This window comes from Hyaena hyaena, unplaced genomic scaffold (genome assembly GCF_003009895.1).
Source record: "Hyaena hyaena isolate Hyena2069 unplaced genomic scaffold, ASM300989v1 scaffold_152, whole genome shotgun sequence".
In the NCBI taxonomy this organism is placed as follows: Eukaryota; Metazoa; Chordata; class Mammalia; order Carnivora; family Hyaenidae; genus Hyaena; species Hyaena hyaena.
Window position 1 is genome coordinate 1688413 of NW_024080784.1, and position 19021 is coordinate 1707433.

General features: G+C 37.8%; 2 protein-coding genes across 4 annotated transcripts in view; one reads left to right on the forward strand and one right to left on the reverse strand.

Annotated features, from left to right (window-relative positions):
- Positions 1 to 466: 466 nt before the first annotated feature.
- Positions 467 to 4440, reverse strand: TMEM60 (transmembrane protein 60). The gene is made up of 2 exons (XM_039239079.1): positions 4248 to 4440; positions 467 to 1158 (listed from the first exon to the last, which is right to left on the reverse strand). Exon 2 carries the CDS (start codon positions 1106 to 1108, stop codon positions 707 to 709), a length of 402 nt encoding a protein of 133 aa, XP_039095010.1. The 5' UTR covers positions 1109 to 1158; positions 4248 to 4440; the 3' UTR covers positions 467 to 706.
- Positions 4441 to 4812: 372 nt separating this feature from the next.
- Positions 4813 to 19021, forward strand: part of PHTF2 (putative homeodomain transcription factor 2) — a 128615-nt gene continuing 114406 nt past the window's right edge. For all 3 annotated transcript variants that reach the window (XM_039239119.1, XM_039239120.1, XM_039239121.1), the window contains exon 1: positions 4813 to 4971. The gene's annotated coding sequence lies outside the window, so the exon portion shown is untranslated. The remainder of the gene's footprint in view (positions 4972 to 19021) is intronic.

A 19021-nucleotide genomic window follows, 5' to 3' on the forward strand; every position in this document is an offset into this window, starting at 1 on the left:
TTAAGTGCCTTGGGAGGATGATCTATAAATTCTCAAGCCAGGATATTCTAAGAGTGAAAGGGGCACTAAATGCCTGAGGCTGAGGACAGCAGGCACAAATGGGGTCTGTCCTGATTTAACCAGCATAAAAGGCCCCCCTAACTTTAAGAAGAGGCAAGCCTCTGCTCTAATATGCCACCTGTTATTCATGGGTCATAAACAGAAGGGGAAGTTAACAATGCGGTTAGCCTACATAAAAATCTGTCAAACTGATTCTGAATGTAAACATGAAGTGGCACACCTAAATATTTCATTAACTAGGTTTTTTTCTTCATAATTTATAAGCACAAATGACCATTTATGTTGGTCATAATGGGGCCATGATATATTAAACTCCTACCCAAATAATGTAGATTAAAGACTTTGTATTTACTTAAAGAATTGACCACATACTTATAACAGATTATTCAAGAGTCAAGTAGAAAAATAAGGTCAAAAACAAACTTTATTTATATAGAATAAGAAGGATATTAATAACTCAAATATTGAATAAGCTTTGGATTGACTAGAAGTCCATGATTCACAAAGACTATTTTATGGAAGCAGTATAAAACTACATTTGGTTATTTTTCTCAGTTCTCTGGTATTTCTTCAAGCTTGCAAAGATTCAGAACACTTTAACGACAGCTTGTTGAACAGCAATAAAATGAGATGATGTCCTTAGAAGTCAGTCTCTCACAAAAAAGACGTTATATCCAAGTTCTACCAAAGCCCCAGCCAGTAAGGCCCACAAAGGAATGAAGACATAGGACAGATTCATTGTAGTAAACTGTTCCAGTTTAGCACAGAGTGCAAGGCAGAAGGCTAATTTAAGTAACATTGCAATGAGGTACCAGGCTTTTTTTTTAATATTGTGTGATCCATGTCGAGGGTCAAAACCAGACTTACATCGCCCAGCCATTTTCACAATCAGCATGACAAGAAGGATAGTATCAAATATCCAGACTGGAATAAATATGAGGAACCAGTTCCAAGGTGCCTTCTCATCCAGTTTCAACACCAACATGATCAAGAAGAGTAATGTGAAAAGCCAGGTGAGTAGTACTCTCTGAGCCAAGGACATTCTCATTTAAACAGCTTAAAGAGGCTGTTGCAGAGTCGAAAAAAGGGAAATAGACCCTAAGAGAAGGAAAAAAAGTCAAGATTGTTTTGATACCAGAAAAAAAAAAAAATCACTTCCATTCCTGGTGAACAAAGCTGGCTCTTCCCCCACTCACAGATTTTCTAATTTTGAAAAATTCTATTCTTTTCAAAACCTGTAAAATTTTGTAGCCATCTTTGACAACATTATATGCACCATTCCTTAAAAACCATGACAAAATACAATAAAATTTTTAGTGTATCAACTGGGCATAAGCTCTTTCAAAATGTCTCAAGAACAGTCTGTTCCTTTTCATTGCTGTCACTGAAGTCCAGGTATTCATAACTTTATTCCTACACCTCAGGGATATTCTTAACCTCTTTTTATACATTTGTACATCTATAAATTTTCATTCAATTTCAAGATGTACTAAGAAAAAGCTTTCAAAATCAAAAGGAGTTTTACTAAGGAGGAAATATACACAAAAAGTAAGATATTAAATAGAATTACTCAAGTAAAGAGGTCATTGGGCTAAAATAATATAGAACATTGATTACACTGGATTTTCACTTAGTTTAATCTATGGGCTGTATATTTTAAATTAAACTTTCTCATTGGAATTCTTAATAAATACCTATTTTCTTATTCTGAATTTTTCTTTCTAATACTACTCATTATATATTGTTTGGTTTGTGGTATAGATCATATTTTTTTACTATCTGCTTTCCAATAATCACGATCACTTAAACTTTTGACATTTTGTTACTATTAGATGCTTAATTATTTAATAATTAAGGCCCTTCCTTCCTTCCTTTTCTTTCTTAAAGTAAGTTCTATGCCCATTGTGAGGCTTCAACTCAGGCCTCTGACGGGAAACCCAAAACTATTTTTTATACCCCTGTTCGCTTTTACTGATCTGTATTTATTCTGCGCTAGTACTATATGATTATGATTGGATATGTTCTAGGATATATGCTCTAATATCTGAAAAGCTTACTCCTGGATTTCTTTTCCAGAATATTTTGCCCTTTTATTTTTCACTACTAAAATCACTAATTCTTTAAAAACTGCAATTTTTATTGGGGCTCATTCATCTACAATACATAAGTATAAGCACTTAATCTTCATATACAGGTTTACAGTATGTTCTATACTTGTTCAAGTTTTTTATACCAACCTTGTGACCATTTGGAAAAAGAGTAAGTAGAATGGAAATCAGAAGCCAGACTGCATGCAGTTGGGTAAGGAATTAACAGAAGATAACGAAATGCAAATAGCTGACAGCATATTATTCTTTTGAAACATTTGGAGGAAGAAAAAGATGAAAGATAACAAATAATGAGATTGAAAAAGGGTTGAGAAGAAATTTTTCAGGAAAAGAAGAATCTAAGTATGATTACAAGCTGGGGGAAATAAGCCACAGAGTGATAGACTGAGAGAGAACACTTGATGGAAAGAGGAAATGATCAGAAGGTGGTGGGGTAGGTAGCAAAAGCATGAGGGCTAGGAGTAAAAATGCCAGAAGAAACCAGGAAAAAGTGAAGAAACGAGCTAGATGAATAAAATGCCCTGAATTAGCATGTTTAATTAATTATATTTTAGAACTCTGATATTCTTTGCTACATCTCTACTACTTTAAACAGTGGGTAGCTATCAAAGGGCAAGAACATATATTTGTTTTATTACAATAGTGACTTAGGGATCTCCAAACTTCCCTCTTCCCCTTATACCCATCTTCTAGCACTCATTTACTTAGCTGGCAGATACTTCATACTGCAGTATGAAAAGCAGATGCTTTTACTCCTAGGAAGGCATTTTCTCTAGGTCTCCTTTCCTGACCAGAGGCTGCCATAGTGGGGTATGGGCTGAATTTGGAAGAGGTGTGAGGGGTGTGTACTGATTAACACAAATGGATTTCAAGCTGTAAAGCAAGTTTTCTCAATCCCAAATCAAGATTACCAATCTATCTGGCCATTTTTGTGAACCTTTAAAAAGTTTATGATAACACACTTGCTTAAATACAACTTTTCCATTATTGGTCACTGGCTGCGTCGGTGTTCATTTTTTTTCGCATGTTAAGACTGAGTAAGCACCTGGTCATACAAAGGGTAGCTTCACTCAATACAGGAACTTTAGGATTGGAAGTGGAAGGAAACAAAGAGCAGTCTTAAGGCTTCAAGTTTTATAATGTGGGATGCAACAAAGTTCTGTACGCACTTATATTAAAATGCCCTCAACTGAGAAGCACTATGACGATAATTAAATGCCGCTTTAAGAATTCTGGTTGTAGAGCTACAACGCTAATTTTACTTCATTCGTTCATAAATCTTCACTAATTGAAGCAATCGTATTTGTTTCTTACTACTACGCTTCTTTCTCCTCAAGGAAGGGTGTTGCCTTCTCCAACACAAAAATTTGCTCTACTGAAGTCCCATTTGAGGTGGTTACTTCTGGTACCAGGAAAATAGTTATTAGTTCATAGGCTTCCTCATCCATTGTCAAAACGTTCTGCATCGCCCCAAAATGGAAATTGAAAGGACTCTGCCCACAGTACCAGCGTCTATTAGTTGTGTGTGCATGCACTGATTTGCCCACACCACCCCCATTTCCTTCCCTCGCTATCGCCAGTCCTCATCCACATGAACTCGCCTCATCCCAAAGACAGTTTTGCTCATGAGTCCACAACACAGAATTCCTCTAAATAACGAGTCGCTTTTGAAAAGCCCCTGCTGCAACGGCCTTGGAGAACTTAACCTTCCTTCAGAGGAACAGCGTTCTGCTTACAACTTACATGGTTTTCGGGCCTACTTGTTCCTAGAACTTCCGAATGTTCCTAAACTACCCTCGCCCTTAGTCTTCAAACACCGACGGTCCGCCCTATTCGGACTCTTCCATTCTGTGCTTTGGGCAGCCCCTAGATTTTGAGAGTCGGACGCGGTTTCCTGCACAGGATCCAAAACGCATGCAGACGCCTGGTGCCAAGCAGGTGTCAGTCCTTTTGGGAGGGAGTGGGAGGGGGGTGGGAGGCAGAGAAAAACCCTCCGAGGCTTCAGGAAGCCACTGGCACTGGGAAGGAAAATGCACCTCGGGAGAACGCCGGCCCGGCCCACGGGAGCCCGGGACTCACCTGGCAGCGCCGCTGGCCGGAGAGCGGAATGGGGCCCGAAGATCAGAAAACTCGCCAGTTTCGATCCTTGGCCTTTTCCACGCTTTCTCCTCCATTAAATCCAGAACTCGTCACATGATAATCAAGAAAAAGATCTCAGTTCCGCCTCTCCAAACCACCGCGGCGGAGGCTGTATGTTCTACCTCAGGGCCACGCCCACATCCGGGGCAGGTTCTCACCAGGGCCTACCCTCTCTACCTATAGGTAGAGAGGATGCCAATCTAAGTTCAGAGGCCTTTTTCCCTGTGGCAATTGGACCATTTGGCTGCCAGTGGGAACCAACCGATCTTTTCTTACGTTCGAGTTTGTCAAAAAAGCGGCTGTAAGAGAAGCCACTAGGCCCGCCTCTCTACCGCTACCGGCTAGGAGGAAAGTCAATCTAAGCACAGCCTGGAGTGTCTGTAGTCCCATTGGGCCCACAGGTGCCAATCAGACCAGGCAGCGCTAGGCTCCGCCCTCGAGGGCGCCCCGCCCCTTTTCTCCTCCTCTCCGCCAGCGCGCGGAGACTGCAGGCTCCGGCGCAAAATCCTGCGGGATAGGGGGTGGGGCGACAGTTCTGGAGGCTGCGCTCCCGCCGGCAGCCTCGTTGTGACTCCTCCGGCTCCCGCAGCGGCGGCGGCGCTCGCCTCGGAGTCTCCCGCGCGCACCCCAGCCGCCTCCTAGCGGCGCGGCGCCCGCTCCTACGGTAAGAGCCGGCATCACCTCCGTGCTTGGGCGGGCCGTGTGGAGGTCGTTCGGTTCTGACAGAATCCTGGGGATGGAGCACGACGGAGGAAAGCGGCGGGCAGGATGGAGGTGGGGGCTCCGGGCCAACGCGTCGCCCTCTGCCGCTGGTGACTTCCCCGGCAGCCGCTGGCACCTGCGCGCCGGGGTCAGCCGCGGTCCTCTCCCATCATTTGACCGGTGGCAGAGGCTCAGCTTCCCTCCTCTCGAGCCTTTGCAGTCCTCGAGCCTCGATAGTGAAGGGCCAAAGCCCAGCGCCGCCTCCCGCCCCTCCGCCCCCTCTCGCGGCCCCTCTCCCTCGCTGCCTTCCCCTGGCTCTGTACTGGGGGCGCGTCGGGTCCTGGAGGGCGTGCAGGGGCATCGGGTGGCCGAGCCCATTCTGGCGGGAGAGGTCAGCTAGCGGCCGGAGGAACGGGCTTGGACGGAGGGGGCGACTGTGCGCCTGCTGGACGCAGGTCGGAGGGAGGGTCCCTGCCCTGCACCCACCGAGCAGGCAACAGTTTAGTTTTCTGATTCCAGTACAGACTGCGGAGCGGGTGCTGAAATCCTCAGCGGCCTTCGGGGCTATTTCCCCTCTGGAAACAATACAGCGGTCCAGCAGCTTGCTCTACCTTTTCTTATTTTTATCTGCCTAATGTTGACAGCCAGTATTTTGGTATTGTTCCTTCGAGTCATGACTTCTAAACTCAACATCTCCTTGTATAACTTTGGAGATCATTCTGTCACTGATCCATCACTCTATTTTTAGCCTGACCAAAGGGGAAAAAAAAGAAAGAAAGAAAAGGAACTGCTTTATATCATCATATACTGACTAGGGAAGTGGACAGTCTGAAACAATTTATTAATGTCAGCATTTACATACCAAGTAATTTTTAAATTCTTCAATGTACTAAATATTTTGTAATTTACACTCAGTGTCTTTGTTTATGGTATATGCTGCTTACTTTGAGGTTATTTTGTTGTGTGCTTTGATTTTACAGTTTTTGGTTAGCTTTAGCCAACTAGACATTTTAAGATTTTTCTTTAAGACTTTGGGTATAGCCGTGGTGTTTGCTCTTGTTTTTAGAGATTATGTGTTTTTTGAAAATTTGATTCCTCCCAAACTGGATTCTTTCATAACATTTTTAAAGTTGTAAGGGGGGAATTCTGAGAATTTGGAAACTATGCACTTTAGCCTAAAGAGCTGTAAATTATCACAACAATTTGAAATCCTAACTTCTTGGAGTAAACATTGGTACGTTGAAGAGAAGGAAATGGGTGTCCCCTGTCAGTTGTAGTGGCTCAGCCTCCAGATACCAGAGGAAAGGAATCTAGAGGCTTGGGGAGATTGAGCCATGCTGGAGTCCAGACACAAGGTGGTTCCAGGAAAAATTCTTCCTGGGGAAGTAGCCAGCCTCCCACACAGGTTAGTTGTGTGCATGCATGGGATACCATTAAGTTAGGTGTTAGTAAGGTAGGAAATGTCTTTTCTAATCTTTACCACTTTCTGATAGGCATGAAAATGTAGTAAGAGGAAAAAGTATGGTGTACCATGGAGGTTTTGCATAGCCAAACCTCGTGGAATAAACTTTTTTTGAGTTTATTCAGGTTACCTGAGCAATTTTTATTTTTCAATTTAATTTTGTTATTATTTTTTAATTGTTATTTATTTATTTTAAGTAAGCTCTACGACCAATATGGGGCTTGAACTCACAAACCTGAGATCAAGAGTCACATGCTCTACTGACTGAACCAGCCAGGCACCCTGGCCTGACCGATTTTTAAACCATCAGCCTTTTTGCTAGCTCATTTGATACAAAGTTGCAAGGAATTTGTGATGAAAAAGCCTTTACTAAACCAAGCCAAAGAAAACTTACAGTGGCATGTAGAAAAAATGAGGATAGAAAAATAGTCGAATTACTTACATACTATCTCATTTAATCTTTATACTGCTATAAAGTATGTACTATGATTATCGTTCTGTTTTATAGATGAGTTAACCATAACCTAGGTTAACTCATTTGTTCAAGATTTCTGAGGTAATAAGTTGGTGGAGAGGGATTCAAATCTGTACAATCATTACAAAGCCTACATTACAAGCCAATAGGTTTTGCCACCACGGGGACTTCTTAGAGACCTAGTACAAGGAGACTAATCAGCAGAAAATAATGCTGCAAAATCATAAACTGAGTAAGAATATTGTATGTATTCAGTAACACTTTGAGTCACTGTGTGGTAGGCACTATTAAATGTGTCTGGGGATGTAAGGATGAATTCACCTTCCCTGTCCGTAGTGAGGGAGAGAAATATTTTAACAGGTAATGGTAATAAAATACAATATATATGTTATAAGAGAGTTCTATAGAATTGTGATTTAATGGAAGAGAAATCAGTTGAAGTTTAGACATACCAGTATTTGAATTCTTGTTTGGGTTTATTGTCCTTTAACATGATAGCAAACCTTTTTGAGCTTCAGTTTCCTTATCTATTAAGTGGAAAGAATATTACTTCAAAGGGGAATATTAAGTATTAAACAGAATATATAAAGTACTGACACATTGGTAAGCACTGTAAAGAAGACGGTAATTTTCAGAGAGAGTAGAGAAGGGATTGGCGGTTTAGCAGGGAGCTGTCTCTGGAGCCTTAAAGGTCGAGTAGTTTTCATGGTTGGGGAAGAAGGGCATTCCACATAGAACAGGAGGCAGGGTCCTGGAACAGGAATGTGGATTGTTGGGGCGCCTGGGTGGCTTAGTCGGTTAAGCGTCCGACTTTCGCTTAGGTCATGATCTCGCGGTTCGTGGGTTCGAGCCCCGCGTCGGGCTCTGTGCTGACTGCCNCTGTAAAAGGAAATGCCCTGATTACCAGTGGCTTTCAATAAATATATGCATCCAAGTCTCAGATTTTATAAATGGGTAGTGGTTTTATAATGTTTCAAATTTTAAAGTCAAATGAGTGAATTTCTTTTTAAAGAACACTATTAGGGGCGCCTGGGTGGCTTAGTCGGTTAAGCATCCGACTTTCGCTTAGGTCATGATCTCGCGGTTTGTGGGTTCGAGCCCCGCGTCGGGCTCTGTGCTGACTGCAGGCTCAGAGCCTGGAGCCTGTTTCGGTCTGTGACTCCCTCTCTCTCTGACCCTCCCCTGCTCACACTGTCTCTCTCTCTCTCTCCTAGAAATAAATAAAACATTAAAAAAAAAAAAAAGGAATGTGGATTGTTGAAGGAATGGCAAGTAATTGTAGCTTTGTAAAAAAGTATTGTGAAGGCCAAATTTAAATGATTATTGTATATAAATGTGACTGGGCAAGGTGAGTACTACCCAATTTTGGTGGTTGGAAATTGTATACTTAGTTATTTAAATTATAGGAAATCTTCAACAGTTTTTGCATTGTTATATTTTTATTTAATATTTACCTTTTAATATTTCTTTTCCCCAGTGTCAGTTAAAACTTCATTTCCAAACATGTCCAGCTAAACAGTTTCATTATTTATTGTGATGTTTCATTCTTAACTGTAAAGGAAGATTTAACACCACTTAATTTGTGGGATGTCTTTTGGGGTTATTTAAAAAAGGAAAATCTTAAGTGACTGTTACCTTCCTTAAACCCCTTTATCTAGTATGTAGCCACACAGAGCCAATATTGCAAACTACCTTTTGCATGTGTTGACTGCTTTTTCTGAATCCAAATGTGAGGCATGATGGTGGGACAGAATGTTTTAAATTGGGACTGTTCTTAAAAATCTGAGAACAAGGTCCCATGCGTGCATCTTCCCTTCAGGTTAGCACAGAACCATAAATGTTTCATTGGACTGATAAATGTCAATCACTTTGTGACCAGAATTATTTGACAAAATCAAAAATATTAAATGACGTTTAGGAAAGCTGCATTTTTGTCCAACGTGTTAGCCTCATACACATTGCCAAAAATGACACAAAATACAGAGATCAGATTTCAGATGAGAAAAACCAACTGCTTTCTAGAACAGGTAGTTTTAGAGCACAGGGAAAGAGTCCTGGACTTCATTCTGAGTAGTGAACAGGAACTGGGCAGGAAATGGCTGTGGCTGCACCACTACCTGATAATAATCATAACATGATTGAATTTGACATTTAATGAGAGGAAGTAAAGGGGGAAAAAGTGCACTGTATGCAGCTTTCCAGTTTCAGAAACAGTAGGAGAAAGGAGCTGTTAAAAGTGTTTCAGCGCAAGTTTTGAAGACATGTAGTAGGCAGTCCTATTTGTTGCATGAATAAAAGCACCTTGGTAAAACATTCAGTAAAACGTGTGTTACAGATAGCAGAAAACTTTTGCTAAGTTACGTGGTGCAAGTTTTGGCGCTCTATAGACCTAGTCTCAATTCTTCAGTCCATCAGTTGTGTGATTTTGGACTCATTATGAAATCTTTTCAAGGTTCAGGTTTATTTAATGATAAAATGGAGATACTTATTTTGAAAATTAGATGAGCTAAGGTATGTAAAGCATTTGACACATTGCTTGGCTAATAAGACATGTTAAAAAAAAATGGTGTTGCCTTTATTTGACTAAGTTAAACAGTTGTGTTTTTATTTTAAAAATACAGTTCTCAAATAGAGTAAGGGAAAGTCAAAAAATGGCAAATAAATAAATAAAACCTTAAAACAAGGCAGTAGGATGTTTTACAGGCAATAGGCAAAGTTGAATAAAAAAATTGAAGTTATTGTAGCCACATAGAAAACAAGGGAAAAGATGGAGAGAGGATTTCATATTCTTAGGTTTGTTGTTTTTTTTTTTACTTGAAGAAAGTATGTCAGGCTCATTAAACCAGATAGAGTAAATAAATAAAGTTTTACTATTCCAAATGACAAGAAAAAGATAACTGAAATTGGGTCTCTTGTACTATGAGTTTAGTATATGGAAAGGGACTTTCTTTTCTCAGACTCCTTAACTACCTTCTTATCTCTAAAATTCTTTTAACAGATAGAAGCCATTAATTTTAATTTTACAGTTATAGAGAAGGCTTTAATTGCAGTTCTCCTGGGAGATAGAGCAGCTTAACTACATGTATTTCCTAAGTGTTGATTCCATATGTCCCATTGCCTGCTATATATCTTTTAGACACTGATGTCTAAGTATATCATAGGTTGAAAAATAAACATTATCTTGTTCCCAAATCTGTTTTTTCTCTATATTCCCTGTGCTAATGAATCGTTTTTCTAGTGTTTAAGCCAAGAATCACAGAGTATCCTTACTCTTTCACTCTCCATACCTTTCATGTCTAGTCAGTCATTCTATCTCATCTTCCTTTCTACTAGCTAGCTGTCTGTGTTTTAATCATGTCCTTTCTGAATACTCACCCCTCATTGCCACTGATTTATTTTAGACTTTATGGTTTCTTACCCGGATTCTTGTTTTCTTGGTTTTAATGTAGCTTCATATTAATCAGTTCATATGTTGAAAAATAAACATATCTTCTTGTTCCCAAATCTGTTTCTCCTCTATATTCTCTATCCTAATGAATGGTTTTTCCAGCGTTTAAGCCAAGAATCATGGAGTATCCTTACTCTTTCACTCTCTGTGCCTTTCATGTCCAGTCAGTCACTCTGTCTGATCTTTCTTTTTACTAGCTATCTGTGTTTTAATCATGTCTTGTCCGAACACTCACCGTTCATTGCCAGACCCTCATCGTTTCTTCCCCGGATTATTGTTACCAATTTTCTTGGTTTTAATGTAGCCTCATATTAATCAGTTCTTCCCACAGCTTTCTTCCAGAATGACTTTGCTGAATACTAACATAAATATATTAAAATTCTTAGTGCCAGCACAAGATGATAATTAATATTAGATCCCTCCATGTATCTTAAACTTAATACTAAATGACTTACATACCTGTATCCAGAGTTTCCTTTGTGGGAAAGATTTTAATAACTACTTTAATTTCATTAATAGACAGAGGGCTCTTTAGTTCATTTGTTTTTGAATGAGCATCAATAGTTTGTATCTTTCAAAGAGTTTGTCTACTTTATCTAAGTTGTTAACTTGGCATAAAATTATTCATATTATTCTCTTATTATCTTTTTAATGTTTTAAGATCTGTAGCTGTGTCCCCTCTCTCATTCCTGACTGTTAATTTCTGTATTTTTTTTCATTGTTTCCTTTTCACTAGAGATTTCTGTTTTATTGATATTCAGAACAGCTTTTGCTTTCCTTTATTGATTTTCTGCTCTCAGTTTCATTGATTTCTATTCTTTGTTTTTATTTTTAAAGTTACTTATTTATTTATTTATTTATTTATTTTGAGAGAGAGAAAGAGGAAGAGAGGCAGAGAGACAATCATAAGCAGGCTCCACGCTGTCAGCATGGAACCTGATGCAAGGGTCCATCTCACTAATCCTGAGATTAGGACCTGAGTCAATTCAAGGTGGGGCATTTAACCAACTGAACCACCCAGGTGTCCTTGATTTGTATTCTTTATTATTTCCTTTTTGCTATTTCCTTTGCATTTTATTTGCTCTTGATTTGCTTGAGTATTACAATCTTAGCTCATTAATTTAGTGTTTTCTGATATAAATGTTTAATTCTGTAAAATTTCCCTCTAAATAGTGTTTGGCTGCATCCCATGAATTTTGATAGGTTGTATTTTTGTTTTTATTCAGTTCAGGAATCCTTGCTGACTTTATTTGTGATTTCTTCTTTGACCCCATTGGTTATAAATGGGTATGTGCATGAGTTTCTAAATATTGGGGGATTTTTCAGATATTGATTTCTGATTTAATTTCACTGTGGTCAAAGAACATACATTGAAAGATTTATTTATTTTTAGTTTTTAAAAATTTATTTTGAGAGAGAGTGTGTATGTGTGTGTGCATGCGAGTGGAGGAGGGGGCAGACAGAGAGGGAAAGAGAGAATCCCTAGCAGGCTCCATGCTCTATTAGCAAATAGCCCTACACGGGGCAAGATTTCACAAACCAGATCAGGATCTGAGCTAAAATCCAAGAGTCAGATGCTTGACTGACCGAGCCACCCAGGCACCCCAAGATTTGAATCATTTTAATTTATTAAGAGACAGTTTTATTGCCCAAAATATGGTCCATATCGGTAAATGATTCATGTGCACTTGAAAAGAAAGTTGGGTGGAGTGGGCTATAAATGTTAGATCAAATTTATTGATAGAATTTCTCAAGTCTTCTTTATCCTTACTGATTTTATGTCTACTTGTTCTGTCAGTTTTTGAGATGAGGGTATTGAAATCTCTGAATATAATTGTGGATTTGCCTATTTCTGCTTGAACTTCCATCAGTTTGGCTTTATATATTTTGAAGTTCTGTTATGAGATGTGTGCATGTTTAGGATTGTTGTGATTTCTTGACAGATTGGATCCCTTTATCATCGTGAACTGACTCTTTTTATTTCTGGTAATCGGCTTTGCTCTGCAATCTACTTTGTCAGTTTTGCCTTTCCAGCTTTCTTTCTTTTTTCTCCCACCTTTCTTTTCATTGGTATTAGCATGGTGACTCTTTTTCCATTTTTTTACTTTTATCTATTTATGTGTTTATATTTGTAGTAGAGTTCTGGTAGTTAGCATTTAAGTTCAGTCTTATTTTCTTACCCAGTTTCCTTTTCTTTTTAATTTAGACCATTTATATTTAATATGATTATTGACATTGCTGGGTTTAAATCTACTGTCTTGCTGTTTGTGTTTTATTTGTCCCAGCTGTTTTTTGTTTTTGCTCTTTGCCTTCTTTTGTATTACTTGCGTATTTTTTATGACTCTCCTTTATCTCTTTTTTTTTTTTTTTTTTTTGGCTTATTTATTATCTGTACCTTTTTTGCTGTATTTTGTTTTTTGGGATTTTTTTGTTTATTTGTAGTGTTTATATAAACATTTTTTTCATATTTTTATTTATTTCTAGGAGAGAGAGAGAGACAGTGTGAGCAGGGGAGGGTCAGAGAGGGAGACACAGACTCTGAAATAGGCTCCAGGCTCTGAGCTGGCAGTCAGCACAGAGCCTGACGCAGGGCTCGAACCCACAAACTGTGAGATCATGACCTAAGTGAAAGTTGGACGCTTAACTGACTAAGCCACCCAGGTGCACCTATATAAACATTTTTAACTGATTAGTCTATTTTTAACTTATTAGTCTAATACCACGTCACATATTATGTAAGAACCGTATAATACTGTACTTCCATTTCTCCTTCTCATTCTTGTGTTGTCATACAGTTTAGTTCTACATATGTTTAAATCACACAATATATTTTTAGTTTTATAAGCTTTAAATGGAAATTCTCTTTTAAGTATTTAAAAATAATTTTTAGGAAAAAGGCTTTTATATCTACCCTCATTTGTCCCATTTTCAAGGCTATTCATTCCTTTCAAATTCCTTTTCCATCTGGTATCATTTTCCTTCTGCCTGAATAATTTCCTTTAGCACGTACTGTGAGTTGAACTACTGCTGATGAATTCTTTCAGCTTTCATATGTCTGAAAAAAAATGTTTGTGTTTTTTTTGTACTTCAGTTTTCAAATATATTTTTGCTGGGTATAGAATTCTAGATTGACAGTCTCTTTGTTGCTGGACTTTAATGATATTACTTTAATGATAGTCCACTATCTTCTCATTTTTCTGGCCTGAAATCTACTGTTACCTTTAATTCTTTATACTGAAAGTGTCTTTTTTCTCTGGCTACCTTTTTTTCTAAGTTTATTCATTTATTTTAATAGAGAGCACAAGTTGAGTAGGGGCAGAGAGAGAATCCCAAGCAGCCTACGTGCTTTGAGAGCAGAACCCAATGGGGGGCTTGTAGACTTGTATTTTTTATATCTAGAAGTGTGATTTGAATCATGTTTATATCTTCCACCGTCCTTAACAGTGCTCATGCTTTTGTCTTATACTTTTTTGAATAAATGGAGTTTATAATAGATGGATTTTTTAGGTTGTGGTTAAAGCTACATAAAATTTACCATCTTAGCCATTTCACCATTTTTAGTTAAGCAGTTCAAGAGTGTTAAGTATATTAACATTGCTGTGAAACAACTCTCTGGAACTTTTTGATTTTACAAATCTAAAACTCTATACCTATTAAATAACTCCTCTTCTCTCCTTCCCCCAGACGCAGGTAGCTACCCTTCTACTTTCTGTCTCTATGAATTTGGCTATGCTAGACACCTTGTATAAATGAAATCCTGTAGTATTTGTCTTTTTGTGACTGGTTTATTTAATTTAGCAAAATGTCCTCAAGATTCATCCATTTGTAGTTTATGACAGGATTTCCTTTAAGGCTAAATAATATCTTATTGTATGTATATACAGTATCTTCTTTATCCAGTATCCTAGAATTTGGCTTACTTGTACTTCTTGGTTATTGTGGATTACTGCTGCTCTCAACATGGGTACACAAGTATGTCTTCAAAGACCAAGCTTTTCCTTCTTTTGAATATATACCCAGAAGTGGGATTGCTGGATTTATATAGTAATTCTACTTCTTATTGTTTGAGGAACCTCCATACTACTTTCCATACTGATTGCACCATTCTACCATTTCACTAACAGTACATAGGGCTCCAGTTTTTCTATATCATTGCTAACACTTAATTATTTTCTGTTTTGTTGATAGTAGCCATCCTACTGGTTGTGAGGTAATATGTCATGATTTTGATTTGTATTTCCCTGATGCTTAGTGAGTTGATCAGCTTTTCATATGCTTGTTGGCCATTTGTACATCATCTTTGGAGAAATGTCCATTCAAGTTCTTTGCCCATTTTTTAATTGAGTTATTTGTTTTTTTGTTGTTAAGGAGTTCTTTATAAATTCTGGCTATTAACCCCTTATCAGATACATAACTTGAAAATATTTCCTCCTATCCTATTGATGTTTTTCTCTGTTGACTGTATCCTTTGATGCACAATAGTTTTTAAGTCTGATATAGTCCAGTTTACCTATTTTTGCTTTTGTTGTCTGTGCTTTTTGTGTCATAGGTAAAAAAAAAAAAAAAATGCCATTGTCAAGTCCAAAATCATGAAATTTTCCTCCTAAATTTTCTTCTAGGATTTTTATAGTTTCAGGTCTTAGGTTTACATCTTTATCCATTTTGTGTTGATCTGTGTATGTTGTATAAGATAAAGGGCCACCTTCATTCTTTTGCATGTGACTATCCAGTTCTCCCAGGCATCAGTTGTTAATGAGTCTGTCCTTTCCCCATTGAGAGATCCTGGCATTCTTGTTAAAGATCATTTGACCATATATGTGATGTTTATTTTTGGACTCTGTTCTATTTCATTGGTCTTTTTGTATGCATTTATGCCAGAATTACACTGTTTCGAATGGTTTGAAATAAATTGTGAGTCCTTCAACTTTGTTCTTCTTTTTCAAAATTATTTTGGCTATTTGGGGTCTTTTGAGATTCCAAATGATTTTCAGGATGGATTTTTGTATTTTTGCAATAAAAAATGCCATGGAATTTTCTTAGAGATTACATTTAATCTGTAGATCACTTTGGATAGTGTGGACTTCTTAATAATCCTAAATCTTCCAATCCATGACATAAGGTTGCTTTCCATTAATTTTTCTCTCATTTACTTTTTTTGCAGCACTATTTTATACATAATAGCTGTAATGTCCTTCCTTACTAATCCTATCACTTTTGTCATTTCTGGGTCCATTTTGAGAACGATTTTTCTTCTTATTATGGATTGTATGTTCCTATTTCTTTGCATGCTTGCTAATTTGTGTTTCAATGTTAAACATTGTGAATTTTGTTATTTAGAAATGCCTTTCCTTTGTATTATTTTAAATTTTTGAAGTTTCTTCTGGGACACAGTTAAATTACTTAGAAACAGTTTAATCTTCCAAGGCTTGCTTTTTAAGCTTTGTTAGGTGAGGCCTGAGCATCTTTTCGTATAAGGTTAGATTGTTCCTAGTACTGGCATAATCCCCTCCTGAGCTTAGCTGTGGCCCCTTGTTATAAGATTTCTTCACTGTATGAACTCATCATTCCTTTGTGAACTTCAGTAGTAACTGTTCTGATTGCTTCATTCTGGTGATTCTGTCTCTGGCTTCCTTACATACATATGCTGATCAGTATACAGCCAGAGACTTATGGGGAATGTTCTGCAGAACTCCAGAACTTTTTTTTTTTTTTTTTGGCTGCTTTTTCCTCTCTGGTACTTTGCCCTTGGAACTCTGGCTATCTTGGTGTCAGTGAACTTTCTTTCTTTCTTTTTTTTTTTTTAAGTAGGTTCCACACCCAGTGTGAAGCTCAAACTCACATTCCTGAGGTCAAGAGTCATGTGCCCTACAAACTGAGCCAACCAGGTTCCTGATTGTTTTCTCAATTTGGGGAGTCTGTTTGGCTCTGGTTTTCCTATCTTAGTACTACATCCTGAAAACTCTACAGACACAACACTAGCAAAATTGGAGGAGTTACTCTTGTTTCCTCTTTCAGAGATTGTGCTACTTCCTCTCCAATATTTGAAAACTTTTTATACTCTTTTGTCCATGTCTTTGTTATTTAAGATGGGAAGATTAATGTGGTCCCTGATCCTCTCATCATGGTTAGAAGTGAAAGTCCCTGTTGGGGCACCTGGGTGGCTCAATTGGCTAAGTGTCCAACTTCAGCTCAGGTCACGATCTTGTGGTTCCTGATTTTGAGCCCCATGTCAGGCTCTGTGCTGACACCTCAGAGCCTGGAGCCTCCTTTAGATTCTTTGTCTCCCTCTCTCTGCCCCTCCCCTGCTAGTTCTCTCTCTCTCTCTCTCTCTCTCTCTCTCTCTCTGTCTCTCTCTCTCTCTCTCAAAGAATAAACATTAAAAAAGAAGGAAAAGAAATGGAAGTCCCTATATATTAAGTTTTAAAGTCATGATTTAAATGGAAAGTACATAAAGTACCATTTTTTAAAAGTCGTTTTAATTAAATCCTATGATTTCATAATGTATTAGCTTTGCATAGTCAGAACCGAAGGGTACCATATGTTTTGACTGGGGAAATGTATTTATGTTCATCTTCTCAGCATTCCTATTTCATTTAAAACCAATGTAGGAATGTATAATGAGTTAAAAGGTGAGCAATTATTTGCATTTACTTCTTTTATAAATCCAGTTTTTATGATAAAAATTGTGTGAGTGTGAAACACATGACTAGGGGAAGTTAAATCTCTAAGTGTAATAATTCAGTTTTTATCATCATTGGGAAATATTTGCAACAATGACTAAAAATACTGCTATGATCCAGAGTTATCTTTTATATTTTGAGCAGTCATTTTAACTTAACCTTTGAAGAAATGTGTATTAAACAGTATTAAAAATATCTGGAGGAAATCGGCTTTAAGATACTAGAAGAGGGGCACCTGGGTGGCTCAGTCATTAAGTGACTCTTGATTTCAGCTCACGTCATGATTTCAAAATTCGTGAGTCCTACCCCCACATTGGGCTGTCTACTGTCAGCATGGAGTTCACTTGGGATCCTTTGTCCCCCCTCTCTCTCTTTCTCACTCTCTCAAAAATAAACATTAAAAAAAAAGATAATGGAAGAATGTATCTAAAAATCTGTCTCCTCATTGATCATAGGTAACTGAAGTGACCTTTTTCTTTTGATGGAGGTGAATTTGTAAATTTGTAAAATTAAAATACAGGGATGGTTTTCTTGTGCTTATCCTATTCTCTATCACTGCAACCACACTAAATGAGAAAATAAGTTTAATTATAAGAGGAAGGCTTTGGGGTATGTGGGTTGCTCAGTCAGTTGTGCGTCTGACTCCTGATATCAACTCAGGTTATGGTCTCACAGGTTCATGAATTAGAGTCCCACATCGGACTCTGTGCTGACAGCATGGAGCCTTTTTGGGATTCTCTCTCTCTCTCTCTCTCTCTCTCTCTCTCTCTCTCTCCCCCCCCCTGTCTCTACTCCTCCTCTGCTCATATTCTCTCTCTGCCTCAAAATGAATAAAGATTAACTTAAAAAATAAGAGGAAGGCATTATGTATATTTAGTTGATAGTTCATGTGTAGAAAATTTACATTAAAAAGGAGGTATTTAAAAACTGAATTAAAGCTTATTGTAGCTTTTTGATTTTTTGTTTTGACATAATTTCAGGCTTGAAGGAAAAAATGTAAGAACAGTATAAAGAATTTCTCTGTACCCTTAGCCAAGATTAACTGTATATTAACACTGTCCTACATTTGCTTTATCCTTTTTATCTATATAGATGGACACATATGTATTGCTTTTTTCCTAACTCATTAGAATCCTGATACTCCTTTTCTCTATATACATCAGTATTGTTTCCTGAAAGCCAGGTGATTCTCCAATGTAAGCAAAGTACAATGATCAAAAATCAGGAAATTAACATGGATACAATACTATTATCTAATCTGCTGGTATTAGTCATATTTCACCAATTGTCACAGTACTGTCCACTTAGCAAAAGAAAATCCAGGATCACATGTCTCTTAAGTTTCCTTTAAGCTGGAATATTTCTTAAGCCTATATTTGTATTTCCTGATATTGACATTTTTTTAAGTGTTAAGATGTTATTTTGTTGAATGTCCTTCCATTTTAGTTTGATTGATATTTCTCCCAAAATTAGATTCTGGTACTATATTCAGGACAGGAATACCACAGATATAATGGGGTGTTCTTCACAGTGCATTATATCAAGAAGCAAATGCTATAGTTTCTCCTTTTACTGGTGATGATAACTTTGATTATTTACTTAAGGTGATACCTGCCAGTTTTCTCCAAGGTAAAGTCATTGTAGCTAATAAACACCTGTGGAGAGAAACTCTGATTGTGTAAATATCCTATTACTCTCAAGTTTGTTCATTAGCATTAATATTTATTGATGTTTCTTACATGAAACAGTTATTAAGATGGTTACTTAAAAGCTTTCTTCACAGAGATACCTGGCTGGCTCAGTCAGTAGAACATGCGACTCTTGATCCAGGGGTTGTGAGTTCAGGTTTCATGTTGGGTGTAGAGCTTACTAAAAAAAAAAAAAAGTGTGTGTGGGGGTGCCTGGGTGGCTCAGTTGCTTAGCATCAACTTTGGCTCAGGTCTTGAT

What these genes read in the sequence shown, in the direction of transcription:
- TMEM60 (XM_039239079.1), bottom strand. Translation starts at nt 1,108, where the DNA reads ATGAGAATGTCCTTGGCTCAGAGAGTACTACTCACCTGGCTTTTCACA.